This window comes from Tupaia chinensis, unplaced genomic scaffold (assembly GCF_000334495.1).
Source record: "Tupaia chinensis unplaced genomic scaffold, TupChi_1.0 Scaffold000033_1, whole genome shotgun sequence".
NCBI lineage: Eukaryota > Metazoa > Chordata > Mammalia > Scandentia > Tupaiidae > Tupaia > Tupaia belangeri.
The window spans coordinates 4,024,222-4,049,711 of NW_006159463.1; the positions used below are offsets into that span (position 1 = coordinate 4,024,222).

Below are 25,490 nucleotides of genomic sequence, written 5' to 3' on the forward strand. Positions count from 1 at the left end.
TTTTCAAAATGGCTTATAGTTGACAATATATTGGGTCATTGGAAAAGTCATGATGTATTGTTTTCTATGCAAAAATGCATCATTATTTTTTAATTTATTTATTATCATTATAATCTTGTTTATATTACATATAACTTTACAGTGTATTACATTTTTTTCCAGAAGAAATACCATGCATATCAGTCAATACAGAGACATTAAAATCCCCATTTCATAATGATTTTTCTGATGACCCAATACATGGATGGTTTTACTTAGTAACAGTCACACTAAAAATTAGAACTCCTTGCTATTATCTGAGATACAATGTAGGATTCAGATTCAATCTGTGTGGTGATCATATGCAGTCTTTGTAATGAACAGTTTCAATATCTGTGTGTATGTGTGTGTGTGTGTGTGTGTGTGTACTCATATTGACTCATAGAAAGATATTGATCTTTCAGGTAGAGTTGGGCAAACTTCCTTAGTATTTTTTGAATGGCACGTATGATCACACTGAACTTAGTAACTGTGAATACTATTACACATACATTATTATCACTTTTCTGAAAGAAGTACATCTTATTCATGCTTTTGTTTTATGGCTTTGGCTAAAAGTAAATAATAATAAAATTTTATGATGGTTTAAAATGGCTACGTTATTTTTTTATTTGAATTTTTATTCCTTCTGAGAAAGAGAGAGAGAGAAACAGGCACCCTCAAAGGGTTTTCACACCAGGATCCAACTCTAGCCTTTGCCATACTAGATTATGGGCTTGTAAATGCCCACTCAGCATGTACAGAGAGGCCCTGGGATGCAGATCCTGGACCATCCCACGTGGGCCCAGCTGGGTCACCACTGCACTGCATTCTATTCTCTGAGATAGCTATTTTAATCCTGGTAAGAAGATAGCATCTAACTACTTCAGTAAAGTTATTTGCCATATGTATGAACTTCTTTTTTATTTTTTTAGAGAGATTTTTGCTATAGGGCACGTACATTTACTGAAGAGACAGAGACAGAGAGACAGAAAGTGATAAATCACCCTGCAGGGGAGATGACTATGCCACAGTCCCTTCTCTTCCATTCTCTTCTCAGTATTCTGAGCACATATGCACATGGGCCCTGCATGAGGTTTTTTGTTTGTTTGTTTTAGAGATTTTTACTATAGGGTGTGTGCTTTCACCAGAGACAGAAAGAGATAGAGAGATAGAAAGCAAGTAAATCATGCCCCAGGGGAGAGGGCCATGCTACAGTTCTTTCTTCTCTATTCTCCTCGGGATCTTGGGTATGCACGCATACTTGCCCAGCATGAGTTTCAAGCTATGGTCATTACATGGGAATTCAGCAATATAACAATTTCTCCATCTGCATATTAACTTGTTGTGCCCTTATATAGTATAGGGGAAAGGGAATGTTCTGGGGTCTCAGTTACAAGGTCACTAATCTCATTCATGAGGCTTTTACAGTTAGGACCTAGTCGCCTTCTAAAACCCCACCTCCAAATGACATCACATTGGGGATTAGTAGTCTAACAGGAATTTGGTTGTAGAAGGGCACAAACATTCCATCTGTAGCAGAAATATGCAACACAGTGTGAAAAAGCAATTCTATGGTTGTGTGGCACTATGTTAATATGTATTACTTCATGTTAAGCCATCCTTTAAGGCCTAAATTTGAATCAGATGTCATTAGTGCAGGCAATTTCTTTTTTTTTTTTTTTGGAGAGATTTTCACTGTAGGGCACGCGCGCTCGCCAGACAGACAGAGAGAGACATAGAGACAGAAAGCGAGAAATCACCCCCCAGGGGGGATGGTCACGCCACAATCCCTTCTCCTCCATTCTCCTCTCGGGATCTTGGGCACGCACGCACACGCGCTCGGCGTGAGTTTTAAGCCACCGGGTCCAGGACACGAACCGCGGTCGACTACGTGGGAATCCAGCGACATAGCCATTACGCTAACTGCTGGTTCCCCAGGCAATTTCTTAATAAGTATTGAATTTAATTTATTTTTCTTAAAAAAAATACTGTCACAAATTTTTGCACATATTTATTTATTTGGAAAGGTTTTTGCTATAGGGCGCATGCACTTGCCAGAAAGGAGAGAAAGACAGAGAGATAGAAAGTGAGAAAACACCCCCAGGGGGGATGGCCATGCCGCAATCCCTTCTCCTCCATTCTCCTCTCGGGATCTTGGGCACGCACGCACACGCGCTCGGCGTGAGTTTTAAGCCACCGGGTCCAGGACACGAACCGCGGTCGACTACGTGGGAATCCAGCGACATAGCCATTACGCTAACTGCTGCTCCCTGTACATATTTATTTAAAAATCTTAGGCATTCTAATACACAAATCATATCCTTTAAACTTCATGTCTAGTCACCCAGTCATAACTGGATATATGAGAATTCTCTCACAATTAGAATGTTTCCTAATTATAATTTTATCTTGACTGAATGGAGTCATGATCATAAATATATAATTAGGTATCATTAATGCATTTTGCTTTATAAATGTTAATATTATTTTGTCTTGCACTGTTAAATATTTTTTATTGTTTTCTATATGAAATCTTTCCCCTTAAATTATATATTATCCAAAATAAATGTTACTGTCCAAAGTGTTAGATTTTGATTTTCCTTATTAATTTATGTATAGTTTTATGGTGGTTTCTGGGTAGCTGGACATCACATGTGGTGGTTTCCTACAGATTAAGTGTCCCAAGGGAATCAGATGGAAGCTGCCTGCTCTCTTAACAATCTAACCTTTCAAACCACATGGAATATTTTGTCATATTCTGTTAGTTTTAACAGTCACAAGAATGCACACATTCAAGGAGAAATGACATAGACCTGTCTTTTGATGAGAAGAATGTCACCCTATTTGGGAGCCATGTTTAAAAATGAGCTCAGCTACAGTGGCACAGGCTGTGAGGGTTCCATATGGGAAGGTTCCAGGTTGGCATCAAGATCTGCCTCAGCCCACTGGCTAAGCACTAGGTTTGGGAAAATGATGGCATGGAGACCCTGTTGATAATAACTCTTTCTCATGGAGGAAACCTTTTAAAATATGTGTCTAAAAATAGATAAAAAAAATAAACATAAAAACAATACACATGGCAGTTATATGTCAAGTAGAAGGCGTGTGAGGGGTGTCTTAAAGGAGATGAGGGGAGCCATGATATACTGAGAAAAGAAAATGTTCACAAACTCGACCAGAATTATGTGGGCTTAGTTTTCAAACAACAGAAGCCACTGTAGCTGGAGCAGCATAGGAAGGGGAAGAGGTGTCAGGAAAATAAAGGAGAGAAGAATGATTATGGAACAAGGGTCTTGGAGGCCATTTGAAAGACTTTGGCTGTCTTTCATACTGAGATGGGAACTACTGAAAGGTTTTAAGCAGAGAAATGATACGATCTGCGTTACTTTTACAACATCCTTCTGGCACTTGTGTTAGAATGGCTGTATGAAATCAATAGCATGAGTGGAGATAAGTTAGGAGGCTTTGGCGATGATCAGATGAGGATAAAGTGTGGCTTGAACTAGGATGGTCAGGTCTGAAGTGCTCACATGATTGGAATCCAGATGCTTTGAGCAGAGCTTACAGGAATTTTTACTGCTTTCTCTTGATTTTACTCGATGTTAGATAAAGGACATAGGAATCTTTCCTTTTCCCTTGTTTATAACAGTTCTCAGTAACTCCTATCTTACCTTGGAATATAGGATATACTTATTAATATAGTATCATTAAATATTTTTTCTTGCTGTTATACTTTTACAATATTATTGTTATAAATAACTATAAATAAATAAAATGAACTTTACAATTAAGTAAATCAATTGTCTCCTCCCAGTATTTTGGCTTCACATCTTCCTAGTTTGTTTCTTGTTTTTGTTTTTGTTTTTGCCATAGGGCATATGTACACTTGCCAAAGACAGAGAGACAGAAGAGAGAGGGAAAGTGAAAAATCATCCTGCAGATGAGACAGCCATACTGCAATCCTTTCTCTTCCATTCTCCTTTTGGGGTTTTGGACATGCATGCACATGTGCCCAGTGTGATTTTCAGACCTCTAGGTCAGGGACTGAAATTATAATCAGCCATGTGCGAGTCCAGTGCCTTAAACACTGCTGGTCCCGTTGGCATAATGGCTATGTCACTGGACTCCCATGTAGTCGATCGTGGTTTGAGTCCCAGATCCAGTGGCTTGAACTCACGCCGGGTGCGTGTGCATGCGTGCCCAAGAGCCAGAGAGGAGACTAGAGGAGAAGGGATTGCAGTGTGGCCATTCGCCCTAAAGGGGTGATTTCTCTCTTTCTATCTCTCTCTTTCTCTCTCTGTCTTTCTGGTGAGCACACACGCCCTATAGCAAAAACCTCTCAAAAACCAAACAAACAAACAAAAAAAACGAAAGCACAAAAGCACACTGCTGGCCCTAACACCTTACTAATTCTTGAAATATTAATTTTTTTTTTCTGGGACCTGCTGTTAGCGTAATGGCTATGTTGCTGGACTCCCATGTAGTCGACCATGGTTCGAGTCCCAGACCTGGTGGCTTAAAACTCATGCCGGGCATGTGTGCATGCATGTTCAAGATCCCGAGAGGAAAATGGAGGAGAAGGGATTGTGGCGTGACCATCCCCCTGGGGGGCGATTTCTTGCTTTCTATCTCTCTGTCTCTGTCTGTCTGTCTGGTGATCGTACACACCCTATAGCTAAAACCCTCTCCAAAAAAAGAATATTTTTTTTTCTAATGTTGTACACACATGGCTTTGAGTAAATTTTTTTGGGAGGGCAAATCAGTGGTACATATACAGGTGTCATCCCTTGGCATTCAGGTAAAGATTGGTACAATAGTTGTGGTCACATTCTTTGTCACTTAAAAGCTCGATGAGTTATGATAATGCTAATAGACCAGGAGAAGAGTCTCAAGTATACCTAAAATAATTTATTCTTAAGAAACTATTTTATATATATACATATATATATAAACTATTTTATATATGCATGCATTATATATGTATATATATGTGTGTATATGTGCATATATATGTGTATATATACACATATATATTTATATATAGCTATCATATATATATATAGATGTGCATATATATATATATATATGTGTGTGTGCTTCCTTTATTTTTAAAATTCAGGAGTGAGCCCCTTTCTCCCTCCATTGGGTAATTCTTCCTGTTTCTTCCTCATTCCTTTAGAATCTGGGGTTAGTCTTTCATTATTCATACCTAAATTATACCTTTAAATTTTAGTTCAAATCCAGTCTCTCTAATTTCTGTATCTGGCACACAAATTATTCTTGAGTTGAAGCTCTTCTCTATGATATCCAATATGCCTCCTTCTGTATCATTATTCTATCCCCTTTTGTCTCCCCAGAGTTTTGATTCACTTATTTCTTGAATTTCTCAGAGTATCAGTTTTCTTCTCCACGGATTTCACTGTACATGGGAACTCTGCTGCCACATTTTGTATTTTGTGTAACCCCCCTCCCCTCAATCCCAGCCATCTCCCATTTTGCCATTTGGGCCTATATTGTTATTATAACTTTTATCTTCTATTTCCTGAATGACATGCTTGTTTGCATACTGATCATAGTTAAAATAGTTAAGCAATTTTCTAAGTATTCTGATTCAGCAATCAAGTATGTTTAAAACTATTCTTTTCCTCTCTGGCTTCAGCTGAGTAGACCCTTCCTTTTTTGGCTGGATAATTTTTAGTTTTTTTGTTTTGCTTTGTTTTATCCTATTATATTTCCACCCACTTTCTTTATTTAGAAAATAGTGATGTTTATCCAAAATCAGAGTTTGATATGAAAATAAAATAGGCATTTATTTCATTAGTTTAGTTCTTTACCTTTGAGAAGTGTCCCTTTCTTTATCTTCTGTGGAAATGATGTTGAGGTACACAGGTTCTTCTAGCAAGTGTTTAAGGGAATAGCTCCATCAAGCTAAGATGGATACCTAATTCATCTTGTCCGGTTTAATTTACAAGACATGCTAGGTACTCAGTATGCAAATATAGTGGAGGCAGAGGTAGAGACAACAATGAGTGCTATTTGCTAAGTTATAGGTTACTGCTTTGGGGTGAGGATTCTGAAGGAGGCACTGTTTCAACTTGCAAAATAATTTTAAATTAGAGTTGATGTGATGCCCATTATATTTTTATCAGTAGTTTTCTGCTTTATTGTTCTGAACCAAAACTAAAGATTCAGTAGAGCCAAAGTCCCTTTGATGACTGCAGGGAGAATCTGTCCTTGCCTCTTATTTTTATATTTTATTTTAAAATTTTTGGAGGGGTTTATGCTATAGGGCATGTGTGCTCACCGGAAAGACAAAGAGAGACACAGAGACAGAAAGTGAGAAATCACCCCCAGGGGTATGGCCACTCCACAGTCCCTTCTCCTCCATTCTCCTCTTGAGATCTTGGGCACACACACACATGTGCCCAGTGTGAGTTTAGTCCAGTGCCATAGCCATTGCACCGTTTGCTAGTCCCGTGCCTTTTAGTTTTTGACATACCCAAGCTGGTGGCTACATTGCTGCAGTCTTAGTCTCCATGGTTCCGTCAACCTCTTCTTTTCTGTCTGTGGAAAAAAAAAAATTTCTGTGCCTCTAACCTCTCGCCTAAAGAGATATTTATGATTGTGTTTAGGTCCTGCCCAGATAATCATGAATAAGCAATCTATTTTAAAATCATAATTGAATCACATCTGAAAGACCTCCTTTTGAAACTTGACACAGTTAACTAGGGAAAGTGTCTGAAGGGAAAGAATCTTCCAGCCATGAAGGATGGTCTACACAAACCCTTAAGTCCCTGGTAGAAATAATTTAAGAGACTGAGGGAGAATTATAGGGGGAATGAATAGAGGGTGACGAAAATATTGGTCAGACTGGCTAATATACCAGTAGGTATGTTGTAAAACCTCTAGGTTCTCTAGACCAGAAATGTTCATTCATTTGGAGTCCAGAAGTCTTCAGAAATCCTGTATGTAAATTTTTAATATATTGAGTCAGTCAAATGTTTTGTAGGGTGACTAAAACCAATAGAAACTCAAAGTCCTGCAATACCAGAGATAGAAGGTAGGAGTTTCTGCCCCACGTGTGCTGACGCTGTTCTTCCTCTCACCCATCTAGGACCCACAGGCAGGCTCAAGCCAAGCAGCAATACCGTAACCTTACATTTTACCTGTCAGCTTAATCTCCATTCACACTGGGAACAGTTGGGTTTCAGTATACAAGAACCAAACATCTAAAATTAGGAAACTCCAGAGGAATTTTTTTTCCCTATTTCTCCCTTAGCAGTAAAGGAAGAGAATCTCCCCTCTGAATACCTGAACCTCAAACACCTACTATGGGTTCCATATTCCCATCCGCAGTAGAGGAGGGAAATTGGCACAGAGCTTACTCATATCATAGAGAAGTGCAGGAGCACATGGCTACAGAAACATTCTCCAAGTAGGAAGAAGTGAGTATATGATCAGATGACCAGCAATCAAAGCAGAACCTCAAGAAATAGAAGAAAGTCAGGAGGTACCTCCCCTTAAACGATCAGAACTCCTCACACAAACTGGGTAAAACACAAGATGAAAATTCAGAAAAATAATTAAGATTATTAATTGTAACAAAACTTAACAAGATGCAAGAGAAAAACAAAATACCAATTTCAGGAGATAAGAATATCTTTTCTGGGACCAGCAGTTAACTGGAACTACTACACCAGGAAAACTAAAGGCAGACAAAAAGAAGAAAGAGAACAAAAAACAATTAGAAAAAAAGCATAAATTTACACGTATTGATAATACCATTGGATGTTGGGACTAAATTTCCCAGGCAAAAGGCTAAAAATGCAGATTCAACTATTTTATACACAACCAGGTTAAAATAAAACTTCACCAATTATTTGATAAACAGTTGTGTCCACAGGTTTCAATTTATATATTTACGGGACCAGCAGTTAGCTTAATGGCTATGTTGCTGGACTCCCACGTAGTCGACCGGTTCGCGTGCCAGACCTGGTGGTTTAAAACTCATGCTGGCCGCCAGTGCGTGCATGCCCAAGATCCCGAGAGGAGAATGGAGGAGAAGGGATTGTGGCGTGACCATCCCCCCTGGGGGGTGATTTCTCGCTTTCTGTCTGTCTCTCTCTGTCTCGCGAGCGCACGCATCCTATAGCAAAAATCTCTCCAAAAAAAAAAAAAAGAAATTTATATATTTATTATAACCATTATCCATTGTATAAAACTAGATATTAGATAATAAAGGAAAAGTCCAAACTGGTACAAGTAGCAGAATCTTTCTTTAGAACGAGTTTTAAAAAGGCTAAAATTTAGAACTTTGTAAAACCTGTCATTTCGAATCACTGTCTTCACCATGTCTTCACTTTTAAACATCTCTTTCTAATTTTGTTTTGTTTTCATTTTTCATGGACTTACTTATGTACAACACAGTACTAGGCTCTTATAAGAATTCACAGTGTGTGAGTAAAAGTGTTCTTTTTCCATCTCTTCATAATAAACTATTGTTATGCACAATTTTACCAATAAATAACTATTGCTATAAATAGTTTTACCAATAATTGATAACCATAGTTTTTTTTTCTGGGTTCTAAACTCTCACCTTCTATAGTCACCTGCATAGAAATGACATATTTTTCTTTCAGGGTTAAGATTTTTTTTTTTCATTTATGAAGTCTTTTGCTGCCTGATTTTGAATCAATATGTTTTTCTTTAGAATTGTATCTTACAGTAAAGAGTGTCAGAGAATTCAGTCCATACTTGCAGAATGTACAGCATTAGAGTGGGTTTTGAATGTTCACAATGTAATATAATGTTAAATGTTGAAGGTGGTGAATATGTTTATATCCTCAATTTGTTTATTACATACCATAGACATGCTTTTAAAGACTATTCTGTATCCTACAAAATGGGTAGTACTTATATGTTGATCATAAATTACAATAAATATTTAAAGAAAAGAATAAATTCAAAGTCCCTAGCCACATGTAATTCTATTGCACTAAGTCCAACTGTTTTCTGTATATTGTTTTCTGAGGTTGGTAAAAAAAAATAATAAATAAATATAAGTAAAGAGAGAAGCAACTCTTTTATAGATATAAGAGGACAATAAACTAATTCTGTTACGTATGTGGATTGTGGTCTTAGGGCTGTTTGATAACTGGAAATTGGCTATACTGTATTTAGGATGAGGTTTTGACAGAAAGCTTATTTCTCTACCTCTTTCTCTTTTTTCCTTTTTCCCTCCCCATTCACAATAATTACTATGATTTGAAACCTATCAATTTTTACTGTGTAATTCAACAAATCCAAGTAGAATTTTAAACAAGACTCTAAATCAGAATTGGAGACATACATTGAAACTGTGTTGTGCTTAAATTGTAATTTTTTAAAAATACTTATATTTACAGGGTTATTTTTACCAATAAAAAGTTACTTACAAATCTTTTCAAACTGCAGATCTTTTCCTCAGGTCCAGGAACTCGGCTTTCTTGGTGTTAAAAGCAAAAGTGAATATAGAAAGAGAGTGTTGTCCTTTACCTTTGAGAAAAGTTCCTTTCTCTTATCCACACTGGAGATGTGGTTAATACACACTCACATATGTGTATACGCCCATGTGTATATTATATATGTATGTGTGCGTGTGTGTGTGTGTGTGTGTGTGTGTATAAGTTAATTACTTTAGTTCTTATGTTACCATGCCTAGCATTTACTATCAATTCTCCTGAGTAATTTATTTGATAAAGCCAAAAATACAGAGATATTCATGATAAAAATTACAAAATAAATAACAGAGCTTTTGTGCCAGCCTGTGGTTTGATGGTTAAGATGATTGGATTCCATATGATCACCCACACAGTTCAAATCCTGGATCTGGCAGCCTGAGGAACATACAGGGCTCATATATATGTTTGCCTAAAACTCCAAAAGGAGGAGAAAGGACGATGGTGTGACCATTCTCCATGTAGGATGCTTCCTCACTTTTTTTCTCTGCTCTTTTTATTGAATGCATGCACCATTCATCAAATTAATAATAAAATTAAAAAAAAAACCCTGAGCTCTTAAGTCATTTAAGAGGTTCTCATGCTCAATCCCGAAATATTTGGGTCACATATCAAGACCATTCAAGTTATGGAGCATGAACTTAAAGTCTGAAAATTATATTTGTAAACTCATTTATTTAAAAAATTCAACTTTATGGAAGTGAAGAAAGGAAAAATAAAATGATTCCATTACATGTAGCATCAAAAAATATATTAGAAAACATATGACTGGCTACCCATTAAAATATATCTTAACTTATGCTGCCATTCCCCTGCCGTTGGGGTTTATTGGTAGGTTACTTCTGTATTCCTGCTTCCTGTGTAGTCTGGTGAAATAGTTCTTTAAACCTAACTTCTGTTGTTGATTTTCCTCAAGTTATTTTAGCCCTGAGATTCTTTTTCTACAATACTTTAATACATTGCCCAGAGAATATATTCTGTATGAGGGGTGGAATAAAATATCAATTAAAACCAATAATAAATTCAAGGAAATAATAACCCTTCACTTGTCTAATTGTCTAAATACTCAAAGTTTAAATGTTCAACAACTTAAATAATCAGTCTCAAGAAAATAACATCACACAGTCCTTTTTTTTTTTTTGTTATAAGGCATGTGCATTTCACTGAAGTGACACAGAGAAAGAGAGAAAGTGAGAAAGCACCTCTCAGAGGGGTTAACTATGACACAGTGATATAGTCTCCTCCATTCTCCTCTTGGGCTTTTGGGCAAATATGCATATCCGTTTGTCATGATTTTCAACCCACTGGGTCCAGGACTCTTTACTGGGCAGTTTGCAATATGGAAGCCAGTTGACTTAGCCATCAAGCCACCTGCTGGCCCCATGCAGCCAATTTAACATGATGTAATTTAACATCCTGCCATTTTACAACATAAAGGCAGCTTTCAACAAAGCATTCTATTAAGAAAGGAACATGTTACTTACATCTTTTAAGGTTTTGAAATTACTATTGAAGATTATTATATTTATTGTCTATGTCTTAAAGACTCATAATTTCTGCTTAAGAATTTATATACCAGGTCTAGTCAGTGGTGTGGTGGGGAAAGTGGTTGGGTCCCACAAGACCAACTGCACAGTTCAAGTTCTGTATCAGGTACCTTGAGAAATATGCCTGGCCAGGCACATGTGCATGTATACCCAAAGTCCTGAAAGGAGAGAGAGATGGAGGAGAGGGAATTATGGCATGACCATCATCCATGGGGGGTCCTTCTGTACTTTCCTTCTCTCTCTCTCTCTCTCCATCTATCTCAAGCCAGCTCATACACCCTTTAGCAAAATTAAAAAAAAAATACTAAAACATGGCTACTGACATCTATAGATACTTATTCTTAATTAATAAGACTGCTTTTAATTCCAGTTTTCCTTTTAGCTTTCAATAACAAGACACTTAATGCTGAATTTTGGGTTTAGGGGTAATGTCTCCTTTTCTAGGTTTCCTTATATAATTGTCACCTCTTAAACCCTTTCTTATTCTTTCATCGTTCCCTTGTTTTATAGTGTCTGTGCCTTTTATTATAAGCTGTCTCAAAGGCTTTTTGGGAAATATGCAATGCATAAGTATAAAATGATGAAATAAACATACTTCATTTTGTTTTAAAAGATGCTTGGGTTGGACAAGATGACCTCCAAGGTCCTTTCCAGCTTGAAATTTATGTTTCTGTCACCAAAGACAGACAAAAAAAAAGTCTATTAGGCTGTAGGTCAAGAGATGAATGCCAAGTACTATATTTCTAATATCGGTGTATTTCTTCTTGAAGGCAGGATTCTAGATTCAGCAACCTGCTAAGGACCCTCACAGTCTGATGGTGGTAAAACCAGAGAACTAGTTCTAAAAATAAAAGACTCAGTTAAAATATCTTTTCACTCTTAATCATCAATAAAAATTAAAATGAGAGAACAGAAACACCTAGTTATTCCCTTTGAGGCATGTATATAAATTTGGAAAACTAAGCTGAATCTAATGAGAGTAGATATAATAATTTAATGAAATTAGTCACATTCTACTAGTGTCACAATCTTGCCATTACATAGGAATTAAGTGTGATTATAATTTATTCTGTGTGTCTAGCTGGTTCCATCAGCCTCAGCCATAAGCACCTTCAAAATAAACTAACCCATCAATACTTTCAGAAAACTTTTAGATTCAGAGCAGGTGGTTTGAATTGCTGCTTCCAGAAAAACAAGTCATTTTTTTTGAAGAATTATTTTATTTAACTTTATTTATTTTAATTTGACCAGGGAGAGACACAGAGAGAGAGAGAGAGAAAAAGAGAGAGAGAGGGCAAGCCGCCAGGGCCGGGACTAGAACCACTGTCAGCCATGTGGGAGTCCAGCGTCCTTAACCACCACACCACCTGCTGGCCCGAACAAGTCATTTTTTAAAAAGTATCTTTCCTATTTGTGTTAATTTAGAATGTAGAAGTAGTCTGTAACATTGTTTATTTTTGCTAGGAGGCAGAAATAATTGAAACTAGAGGAAATGTTAGATAGTTTATACGGATAGTCTCCAAAACTGATTAAAATATTTTTTCTTGAAACCAGCAGTTGGCATAATGACTATGTCGCTGGACTCCCATGTAGTCGACCGCGGTTCGAGTCCTGGACCTTAAACTCACGCTGGACTTGTGCGTGTGTGCCCAAGATCCTGAGAGGAGAATGGAAGAGAATGGAAGAGAAGGCATTGCGGTGTGGCCATCTTCCCTGGGGGGTGATTTCTTGCTTTCTGTCTCTCTGTCTCTCCTGTCTTTCTGGCAAACACACACACTCTATAGCAAAAATCTCTCTCATACACACACACACACACACACACACACACACACACATTTTTTTCTTTTTTTCCCTTTGGCCAATTGAATTAGAAGATAAACATTAATGCTAAAAAATAAGTTATTCAATATAATTTCAGATGTACTTGTGAAATATAAATATTGTTTCATAGTAATAAGATGTTGAAAATATTGTTTCATAGTAATATGATGTTGAAAAAGTTCCTAACCATATTGATTTTGCATATGAAGTTACTGTTTTTTAATTTGGAAATATCATGCTACCAGTTCACATAACTTATTTTAAAATGTCATAAAACTACTTACCTGTGATTCTACTGGCTAAATTGACATTCACAGATATATGCCTTGCCAAATGAAACAAATTTTTCATTTAGATGAGGAGTGGTTAATATCCATTCTTTAATTAATTCATGTTTTTTAAGTCTTTTTAAATAGGCTCTTATTCAATTTATTGCAGTGATGTGCTAAATATTTGTTAGTTATGACACAAAGCATGGCATTAACTTATTAAAATAATGCTTATTGCTATTATATATATCACAAAATTCCTCAAGGAAAATTTTTTTGAGTTTTTTTAAAAAATTTTTTTCTATAGGGTATGCACTTGCTCCAGAGACTGAGACAGAGAGACAGAAAGCTAAAATCATCCCCTGGGGTGATGGCCACGCTGCAATCCCTTCTCCACTTGGGATGTTAAGCATGCACGCACATGCTCCTGGCATGAGTTTCACTGCTGCATCTGGGACTCAGACTGCAGTTGGCCCTGTGGGAGTCCAGCGATATAACTACTACACCATCTGGTTGTCCCAGATATTAGTTTTATATAAATGATAAAGACCATAATAAGGTCTTCATTAATTCTCTGTAGTTTGACTTTATGATTAAGTTCAGAAACTTTGAGCTCAAAATGAAACATTATGTCTATATAAGTATAAAATAAAAGAAATTGTAGATATTAATTTAAAATTGGTTTTGTAGCTCAGCAATTGAACAGAAGTAGTTAAATCACAAAAACTCAGCTTCGAAATGATTCTACAGATGTCTCCCTTCTCTAAATCCCCAATCAGGTTCTATTCTACCATGAAATTTTATTTCCATAAACCTAGCACATAAAAGTCAATCATATGACTCCTTTCTGGGCTGAGATTTCAAGGCTTTCAATATAGAGGAAAGGGGCTAAATAGAAGCTGCAGGTATGCATGCAACAGTCCCAATAGCACCCAGCGTCACCCCCATATCAAGGGAAGTTACAAAGGTTACACTTTCACATTTGCTACTATAGTCAGGAAGAGAGGTACAGAAATGCTATAAAAAGGAAGTTTGGGGGAACAGCAGTTGGCATGGTGGTTAAGGGCCCTGGACTTCCACATAGCTGACCACAGTTCAAGTCCCAGACCTGGCGGCTTGCTTTCTCACGTTCTCTTTCTCTTTCTCTCTCACTCTGTCCCTCTCTGGTCAAATTAAGTAAATAAATAAGGTCAAATAAAATAATTCTTTAAAAAAAAAGAAAGTTTTCTTGCAGAAGGGATTTACTAATGATAACATAACCAATCACATCCCAAGATAGCAATGTATTTACCAGAGTCAAAGATAAAACCAGTGCTTAATCTCCTAGAAATCAGAAGACTGTGGACTCTAGAAATGGGAAGAATTTCAATATCCATCTGATAGCCAAGTTGTATCAAAAAGTAATAAACAAAACACTACCAATAACAACCATATCAAGGTCTCAGTCTCGGTCTTTCTCTGTTTCTCAGTCTTTAACCTCCAATAAAGATAGCAATAATGGTAAGAGAACAAAAATGAACTGGTATTTTCTTCTGGTATCAGTAGTCATACTCTTACAACCCATTGCCCCAGTCATGTTATCAAAGACATTCAAGACAGACCCCTTTAACTAATTACAATAAATTCCAGGGTCAGATTTCAGGTATTTTTTCCTTCTGAAATTATATAACTGTACATCAAAGCTTGTATTTTTTTGTGAATCAGAACTGAAATTTATTGATTATATTCAAAATGAAATATAATTAACATCAGCCAATAGGGCATGGTACCAATTTTACATATGACATATTCTTAACGTCAGGAGAAATGACCTCTTCGTGCCATACTGTATATATTTATTAGCCCTTTTCTGTTACTATTTCATATGTTCAAAAGAGAGAATAATGAAATCCTATTAATCATCCTTTTAAAACATTCTGTAGAATGTAAATCCATCAGTGCTTGATGTTTCCCCTAGTTAATGAAAAGGGATGAGTAGTTGAGGAGTGGTTCTGCTATTACCTGTCCTGCTTGGAATAAGTAAGCTCAGATGGTGGGTCTATTATTTTTCTAACAAAAAAATTTGCTTTTATCTCTTTTTTGTTTATTCTCTCCTTCTTGTAAAATCTGAACTATTTTTTCAAGTCATGAAACCTCTGTAGGGATCCTTAGAATGTTTTATCCATTCCTTACGTGTATACTCAGGAAGAAAAGAAGTAATCTATGATTTATTAAAATTTCATAGTAAGAGAAACTGAAAATGTCTTTGTAAAAAAAAGTTATGTAATTTAGTAACCATGCTTTTTGCATACAAATTAAAGTCTGTGGGGAGTAAGTTTTTGTACCAAACTAGGACTCTAAATTGCTCATTTAGTTATGACAGAATAACTTAGCCCAGTAAAAAGACTCTGTGAATCTTAATGTGTATGTGTGTGTGTGTGTGTGTGTGTGTGTGTGTATATATATATATATATGACTTAATAAAAAATGTCTGTTGTAATTATATTAAGAAAAAAAAAGCACAATAAGATTTTCTGTATTTTGTTGTTTTTACCTTTTTCTTTTTTTGCTAGAGTGTATGTGCTCATCAGAAAGGGGAGAGGAGTTTATAGGATTCGTTCATCTTTTTAAATATAACTATAATTCATTTATTCTCCTGGCTATATTTTATTTTGCACTACCATTTGTTTGCTTATTATATTTATTGATATTTCAATCGTATCCAGTTTGAGGCTATTTTGAATGGTGCTTCTGTATGCATTCTTTTTTATTTATTATTATCATAATCTTGTCTATATTACATTGAATCACACGTATCTTTATGGTGTATTACATTTCTTTTTTCCAGAAGGAATACCTTGCATATCAGTCAAGACAAATACATTATATATGCATTCTTATTCCCTTCTTTTGGTAAACACTATTGGATGTACACCCAGGATCACAGGCTATAGGTAGCTTTATCATACATGACAAGTAATGGTTTATACTTTCACCACAATGGAAGAGAGTTCCATTTGCTACAGTGGCAAATACTTGGTATAATTTGTGTTTTTCATTTAAACCATTCTGGGGTAGCCAGCAGGTAGTGTCATGATTAAGACACTGTGCCAGGGCTGGCAGGTGGTGTGGTGGTTAAGGGCACTGGACTCCCACGTGACCAACTGCAGTTCAAGCCCTGACCTGGTGGCTTGCTTTCTCGCTTTTTCTCTCTTTCTCTCTCTCTCTCTGACTCTCACTCTGTCCCTCTCTGGTCAAATTCAAATAAATAATAAACAAATTTATTAAAATAATTCTTAAAAAAAAAAAAGACATGGACTCCGCATGCTCAACTGCACAGTTTGAGCCCCAGATGTGGTAGCTTGCAAAATATCAGGTGCATATATGTGTGTGTGTGTGTGTGTGTGTGTGTGTGTCCAAAGCTCCCAAGGGAAAATGGAGAAAGGGAAATTATGGTGTTGCTGTCTCCCCAGAGGAGGGATGAATTTCTCACTTTCTCTCTCATTCTATGTCTATCTGGCAAGCATACACACCCTATAACAAACCTAAACAAAACAAAACAAAAAATTCTGGTGGGTAAATAGCACTATTGTGTTGTTGTCTTTCTTAACCTTACAGAAGAGGAAAGAATAACTAGTTTTATTAAGTTTTGTCCTATTTGAAGTATTTTAAATATTCTACTTTATAGTATTTTTTCTTATTTAAATGATACCTAGAGATAGCAATTCTGGAATGTTTAATAATACTGTAGCATAGATTGAGATTGGTTTATTTTTGTTCACTTATTCTGAGAGAAAGAGATTTTGGCTTGTATGGTTAAACATATTTTTATACGGTATGTATTTTGATGTATTTTGTATATGTAATACCTACATGTATTTCTTCCTTTGATAGCCCAATAATTTAAAACATGTTATTGGGACTCATCTGTATATTGCATAAGATGAAGTAAATTGCCTCACAAAATATGAGTGCAGATATATGTATAACTTAGCAGGAATTGGTGACAAACTGAGATATGTATTAATTATTTCAAACACATTCATAAGTAGTATCTAAAACAAATAATTTGGGGTTGGGTCCTCTGAGACAAAGCATTATTTTTAGAATAATCTATGTTTGCATGATAAGAATTTTACTCGAAACAGAGTTGTAGCTATTCCAGTGCTCCAAGAAAACTTCGTTTGTGTATGTTCCTACAGGAGGAAATTGTGAGCTCAAATCTGGTAAGTCGTTGAGGAGATAATGCAGTGACTGAGTTACTGAGTCATTTATCTTTCACTTTGCTAGCTATTCTGAGCGTGTGGTTGGAAATGGACTCAAAGCCCAATCTGGAAATCCTGAAGTCAAAGTCAAAGGAACTGATTCTGTGATAAATCAGATTATTGATAAACTGAAGCATGTTATTCAGGTAAGTGCTCATTCTATTTTTATTGGACTATTCACTAATATTAAATAAGTGGTTGCTTTCCATTATATTAGGTAAATTCATTACTCTCATCTGATAACCTTACCCAAAATAGAGTATTATACTAAGTTTTTTGTGTCGAGAATTTGGGAAATATTTATTTGAATGATTTTCATGGAGTTGATGTTCAATGGTATTCTAAGAGTGAGCCATCTGTATCTATGGAAAACAAACAATAGTCTCAATGTTTCAATAACAAGAATCTCAGAAAATGCTTCATGCTTCATTCATCCTCCATGAATAAGGTTTAAACATAGGAATACCATGACCATTGGAGAGAACACATGTCAGTTCATAGAAGAGGCTGGGGCTGTTTTTCAGGTAATTCTTTGAACCCTGCAATGAAGTTTTTTTCCTATATTTGCAACAAAAGTTAAGTCATACATAAATAATATACATGTTTAGTATTTATTCTATGTATTTTGAAAAACAGTATTTACTTCTAGTCTATCTAATGATTGTTTATGAAATGCTTCATTGTCGTTAATAATATTATTAGGTCAAACGGGTATATACTGCCATTTTAATACATATGAAGCATGTACCCTTTGACAAGTGAAAAACAAAAAACCAAAAAAAAGTAATGGAAGAGAGTTTTACTATTAACCAGTTTCATTCATTGAGAGAAATAATTTCTGTGATTTACAAAGTGAAGTAAGCCCTCTCCAGGGAGTACAGGAAGGAAAATAGAACTTTGGTGTATTTATTCTATCTCTTTTTTGGATATATCTTTGGGTTTTAGGAAGATGTATAATATGTAATGTATTAAAGCAATAGCATGTGTGCATAGAGTTTTTATGTACTCAAGTGTATGTATCAAGAGGCAGGTATTCAAAATGTTTTTATGGGATATATATTCACACACGATGTAAGTGAAATGGAAACCCTGTTGCAAGTTAGTAAGGTGGAGCTGATATACCATAAGAAGTGCACAGTTATAAGGAAACACTCACAATGGAATACCTGCATTCCCAATATATAAAGGCTCATAAAAACCCCTAGGAGGAGGAGCTCTCTGATAAGTTGCCCATTGAGCATAACATGACTCCATTTTCTTATTTCGTAAGTTTCAAAGCCATAGACTTTTCAAGTTGGCAGAGGAAAGTAATCCTATCTTTTTTTTTTTAGCTCCTGTGTTAAATTCTTTCATCTTTATAAGAATGTGCAGATCTCCAGTTATGCATGATTAAGTTTCATTCTAGGGCTACAAGAAAAAAATCAAATACGATGCTACCTTTGAGGTTTATCTTTTTCAAAGTCTACTAGGATGATAAGATTGAAATTTAGATTTTTACAGAGGATAGCATAAAGTCATAGCTTGGACAGGTGACACTAAAATATTCACCTTTAATGTGCTAAAACATGCTCTTTCATAAATCAGCTCTCCTAGAGATGAAGAGGAATGTTTTATTTTGCAGACTTCTGACTACTGATAATGTGTGTGTGTGTGTGTGTGAGAGAGAGAGAGCGAGCCCTGGCAGAGGTGGCTGTTGCACTCTGCAGTATCAAGGGGCAATTAAGAGGACCCACCACAGTGTTAGCGATAAAAAGGTTGAGGAAATTGTCTTCTGTAAGTGAAAAATTATTAATTTGGGAGTAGTATAAGCCAGAGAGAAAGTAGAAGTAGAAATATATTTCAGAATTTAATCTACAGCATATGTCAGAATCTAATCTGTAGCTTCAATGATCAATTAATCAGTGTTTAAATAAAATTTGGTATTGGTTAATAAGTCTGACTCAATATTCTAAGATGAAAAATACCATCTGTTATCATAGAGCTAAATAATGTTCTTTTTTATCCTTTTTTCTTCATATATGAGTATATAGAAAAAATAACTATAATTATTGCCAAAAATTGCCACTGTACATCAGCCAAAATACCACCTTTCTTGACCCACCATTTAACTGAACTTTATTTTCACCCTTAAACTTCTGCAATTAAAGTCACCAAACAAGTGGAGAGAGATTTTACCTTGAAAATGTGTTCTCTCCAGAGAGAACAAAGCAGAGAATAAGAGAGAGAAAGTAAGAAAGCATGCCCCTAGAGAGGGTGACAATGCCACAAACCCCTCTCCTCATTCTCCTCCTGGGATTTTGGGCATTCACATATGCCTGGCATGTTTTTTCAAACCACCAGGTCTGGGACTCAAACCATGCACTCAGCCTTGTGGGATCCAGCTACCTTAACCACCATACCACATTATCAGCCTGAAAAATTCTACTTTATAATGTCTTGATTTATTCAAAATGTTTAACAAATGCTCATTGAGTTTCTAGGATAGGTCAGGTTCTACAAAAGGTTCTGAGGTTAAAGTGTCAAACAAACCATGACATAACCCTGCACTCATTGGACCTACATTATAAAAAAAAAAAAAAAAAAAGCAAGTGAATAAACAAATACAATAACTGTTGCTGGCACATTTTATCTAGAAAACAAAACAGGGTGAGGGAGAGCAAGATATTTAAGAATATACTAGTGAAGTCTACTCAGAGGAGGATGTTTGGGTTGCTACTGATTAGCAGAAGAAAGTCTTAGGAGAATCTATGAGAACTATTTGGTGCAGAATGAATAAGAGTAAAGGACCTGTGACAGGAATACATTTTATCAGAGAACAGAATGGCAGTGTGGCTCAAACATAGGGGATAAGGGGAAAAGAAGAAATAAACTGTACTTTGAGGAGCCAGAGAGGCTCTACTAAAGAGTTTACATTTTATCCAAGTGAGATAGGCAATCCTGTTAAGACTTTAGGCAGAGGATGATATAACTTAATTTGTGTTTTATAAAAATAAATTTGACTTCACTGTGAAAAATGGGACAAGGGAGCCGTATAGAAGAATGAAGTAATTTAGTGTACAATTGATAACAGAATCAAAGGAGTTTTAATAGTAGTCAACTCGTCTTGCCGATTCTAGCCATTGGAACTAGGATAAAAGTGGGAATGTGAGATGTGAAATATTTCAGACAAATATTGGCGGGGGAATATCAGGATTTGTTGCTGGACTAGAAAGTATAGGTATAGAAACAGAAGAAAGACAATAGTGAAGTTTGATAGGATGGATCGTGTCATTATGTGAAAAAAGAAATTCTGCTATGTAAAGTAAATATTTGTGAAAAAATGAAAAAATAAATGAAAGAAAAAATAAAAACATAAAAACAAATGGAATTTAAAAAAATAAAAATAAATAAATAAATAAATTGTAAAAGAAAAGAAATTCTGAGTGGAGTAGGTTTGGGGATGGATTCCTGGAATTGACTGGAAATCAATAGTTCTGTGAAATTTGAAATACCTGTGAGACATCAAAGAGGAAATGTCCAGAATTAATTGGGGCAAAAAACTGGAGGAGTAATTTGTGAGCATAAGCATATAGACATAGTATTTAAACTATGAGACTGGGGACCAGCAGTGGGCGTAATGGCTATTCTGCTGAACTACCATGTAGACCGTGGTTTGTGTTCCGTACCCAGTGGCTTAAACTCATGCCAGGCGTGTGTGCGTGCATGCCCAAGATCCTAAGAGGAGAATGGAGGAGAAGGGATTGTGGCGTGGCAATCTCCCCTGGGGAGGTGATTTCTCGCTTTCTGTCTCTCTGTCTCTCACTGTCTTTCTGGTGAGTGCATGCATCCTATAGCAAAAATCTCTCCAAATAATAATAATAATAATAACAACAAATAAATAAACAAACCATGAAACTGTATGAGATCATCACCTTTCCTTCATAGTATGCATTCACACCAAAACTATTAGTCAAGATTATAAAGCAGCAAATCATATGAAAAACATATACTGCAAAAAAATCTCAAAATTGAAGAAGCATATGTTGAATATATCTGGTACCTTAACAAAATAACTCACCTCCCTATACTTTTTCCTAAATATACATATAAATAGATCAATATTTAAAAAAAAATTGGGATCATCATAGGGTACATTTTGTTCTATGACCTGAATTATTCATCTAACAACACATAATAAATACATTACCATGACATTAAAAATTCAGCCATATGGTTGTTAGTGCTTGCAAATTATTCTAACATATGGAAGATTATAATTTTACTTAATCAAACATCTAAATTTGGATAGTTACATTATTATAAGTTTTTCAGAAAAATAGGATTATCAGTTGAAATTATTTTATTTTGCATTTTTCTCCTTATATACATTCTCAATGTTATTACCAAGTGTCAACTTATTAATAATCATTAATTAATTTGATAAGTGTTGCCAAATTTTTCCCTAGTAAGTTATAGCAATTTATACATGAAATAAATGGACTGCATCGGCTTTCCCTGCTTAAAAGAGTGAGAGGAGGGAACCAGCAGTTAACATAATGCATATGTCTCTGGACTCCCACGTAGTCGACTGTGGTTCGCGTCTCGGACCCGGTGGCTTAAAACTCACGCTGGACGCGTGTGCGTGTGTGCCTAGGATCCCGAGAGGAGAATGGAGGAGAAGGGATTGCGGCGTGACCATCCCCCCTGGGGGGTGATTTCTCGCTTTCTGTCTCTATGTCTCTCTCTGTCTGTCTGGTGAGCGCACGCGCCCTATAGCGAAAACCTCTCCAAAAAAAAAAAAAAAAAGAGTGAGAGGAATCCTGACAGTGGCCAGGGACATTACTGGATTCTAGAGATCAGAGTAGTAAGTAGTTCTTTAGTAATATTAGCCTTAATAGGGTGTCACCGTGGGGCATTCTGAGGATGGTCAAAAGATATATTTTAGTTAAAAGACTACAGAAGTTTTGGGCTAGCTGACTGGCATGATAGTTAAAGCAGCCTGATCCTTCATAACCATCTATACAGTTCAAGTCCCAGACCCAGTGGCTTCAAAAACTCTCACTGGACATGTGTTTATGTATGCCCCAAATCCCCAGAGGACAATGAAGAAGAGGAGATTCTTTCTCACTCCACCCTGCCATCTCTGTCTATCTGTCTCTCTCTCTGGCAAGCACATGTACCCTATAGTAAATTTTAAAAAAGACTATAGAAATGTAAAGGAATTATATAGAGAAGTCATAGCATAAGCAACCCCCATTTAGAGAAAGCCCTATCTTTATGTTTGGTCCAGAAAAATAAGTAATTGCTGAGAAGGGCTGATAGAAATAGATACCTGTAGATTATAGCTCAGCGTTGCAGCCCTCCCTCACTTGCTTTGTATGTCCTTCTGAAGAGACAGTAGGAAACTTGGAGGAAAAAAAGGGAGTCAGCCAGGACTTTCTCCATCCATGATTCTAATGGCTTACTATAAACCAGCTATTTTGCAGACTCGGAGAGATTTTCCAATAGTTTCCTACATTCCAAAACCATTCCTGAAGTGAATAATGCTTGTACATTTGAAGATGATCTATGATAAATATGTTATGGCCAATAGCTAGGGGAAAATTTCCTAGTAAGAAGAATTCCCTAATGGTAGCATCAGCTTTCTTAGGTGGTTGCATGCGACTGAATTGCTCTTTGATAATATAGATAAAAAATGTGATTCCTCTTAGTATATCTGGCTGAGAGAATGTATGAATCTTTTAAATTCAGATTTGCTTACCTAGCAAACTTATTTTCAAATGTTTTGTTCACATTGACTATGTTTGTTTAGTGTAAAGTTGTCAGCAAAACAGCCACAGTTATACAGTAATTTGTCTCTAAATGTTAAAAAACATCTATCATTTTTCAAAGAAGATCATGTCAGCAGTTAGAATCCTAACTGCTGAGTGCTGTTAGTTGGGAATGATAATGCCTCACTACTTAGAAATTAATTTACCTACTTTCAATGAAACATAAAAAGTAATATCATGGCAATTTTCTGTAATTCTTTTATTGCAAAACGAATAAATGTTACAGTGTTGTTAAAAGTGGTAGATGTAAATAACATTTTATTTCCCCAAACCTAACAATTCTAATACATATAAGAATATTAGCAGTTCCTATTAAGTATTCGTGTTTACAGAGACTAAAACTTCTTTACAAAGATGCCTTCCTATGTAAAATAAAGTTGATTTTTAAATGTAAGGATAGCAAGAATCACTGCCAATTGCTTAAAACCATAGGATAAGTAGCTATTTTATATCATGTATCCCACTAAATGTAACTTTGTAGATTCAGGCAAAGATAAGAGAATCTTACATAGGAAGATACCATGTTAATTTGCTGTTTTATATTCTATTCCTAAGATATTGATATGATAAATGGTAACTTTAGAATTATGATAGTCTGAGAAGTGGTTCTAATTTAAATCTCAATGGATGGTTATATGAGTAATGTTTACACATGCAAAAAAAGTAAAGGAGTGTTTGTTTTCATTTGCTAGAGGTATATGCACTCACCAGAAAGAGACTGGGAAACAGAGAAAAGGAGAAAGCATCCCCAGTGAGGTGTGGTCATGTTGTAATCCATTCTCTTTCATTTCTCCTTCCTCTCAGGATTCTGGGCATCATGCACATATACCTAATAAGTTTTCCAGGTTTCTTGGGCCAGGATCTGAACTGCATGGTTGCCCAGGTGGAATCAGTTCTCAACCACTAAGCCATAGGGCTAGTTCCAGGAATTTTTAAAGATATTAGTATCTCAAAGTTTCTGAATTCTGAAAACTAAGGTCTTATTTTTAAACTGCTTACTATAAAACATATTTTAATGGCAGCCCTGTGACCTAATTTTTAAGGGAGCAGAGCAGAAATCCCTCTGGGCACTCTGGATGCATGTATGCTCTAAATTCCGATAGTGTAAAGAAAGGGAAGAGAAGGCTTTGTAGCATGACTACACCCCATTGAAGGTGTTTTCTACCTCCTGTTCTCTGAGTTTCTCTCTCTTTCTGATTAGTGCATGCACTCTCTGAAAAATTAAAGCAAACAAAGACATGCTAGTAATGGCATAGCAGTTATGTTGCTGGATTCCCACATGGTCAACTGCAGTTTGAATCCTGGACCCAGTATCTTGAAATTCATGCTGGGCAGGTGTGCATGCATGCCCAAGATCTTAGAAGGAAAATGGAGAAGGGATTGTGGTGTGGCCATCTCCCCAGGCAGTGACCTTTCACTTTTCTCTCACAAGCTCTGTTTCTCTCTTTGCAGTAAGTGCATGCACCCTAAAGCAAAAATCTCTAAAAATAAACAAATAAATAAAACAAAACACATTTTTGAGACTTTCTTCTATTGTTCATTAATAATGTACTATGGTTTATCACAGTGACACCATAAAACAGCTAATCTTTACAGTTCAAAGGCTAATTGCAAACTCTGACCACCATGGAGTGTTGGGTGATGCTATGAACTTTTCTCTGACTCCTTTCCTTGCTCAGGGAATGTACCACAATACTCTCATTCCCCTTCACTTCCTTGGCACATGAACATCATGTCCCAACCTAGGAGTAAAATAGATGATGTAGTTTTAGGCATGTAGACCCAGCTGGGTCTTTGGCCATTGATCCTCTCCCAGTCCTGCAGCCAGCCAAGACCATTGGCACACCTACAGATGCATTAGTGTATTCAGGGAGACCCAGGACCAGAAATCAGAGGCTTTCTATGTCACCTCCAGAATCACACTGCAGTGACCCTACTGTCTGTGTCGGGATAGCTGGGACAAGCTTACAATGTTAATATTCCAGAGAAATAGGCACCTTGTAATTTTGAATTAACAAAGTAATGGTGACCAAAACACATTTAGTTATCTTTTGGTTCAAAGGAAAGTATTTGAAATGCACTCAATAACATTAAATAGTAATCTAATTTAACAATTAGTTTCTCTGAGTAAATTCAATGGAAGGTTGCTTTCTGGAGTTTGTGATATAATGCATTTAATTCACTATTGGCCATTTCATTAAAAAAAGTCAATTGTCAGCATAAAATAACCATTCCAATTAGTGTACAATTAACTAGAAATCAAAGTTTAAGAATTCTTTTA

At 36.1% G+C, this 25,490-nt stretch overlaps 1 protein-coding gene across 1 annotated transcript in view; it reads left to right on the forward strand.

Annotated features, from left to right (window-relative positions):
• The window catches only part of GPC5 (glypican 5), a 746,092-nt gene that overhangs the window by 487,480 nt on the left and 233,122 nt on the right, over nucleotides 1–25,490 (forward strand). The window contains exon 6 of the mRNA XM_027771471.1: nucleotides 17,425–17,545. Coding sequence (XP_027627272.1) covers nucleotides 17,425–17,545 — 121 coding nt within the window. The remainder of the gene's footprint in view (nucleotides 1–17,424; nucleotides 17,546–25,490) is intronic.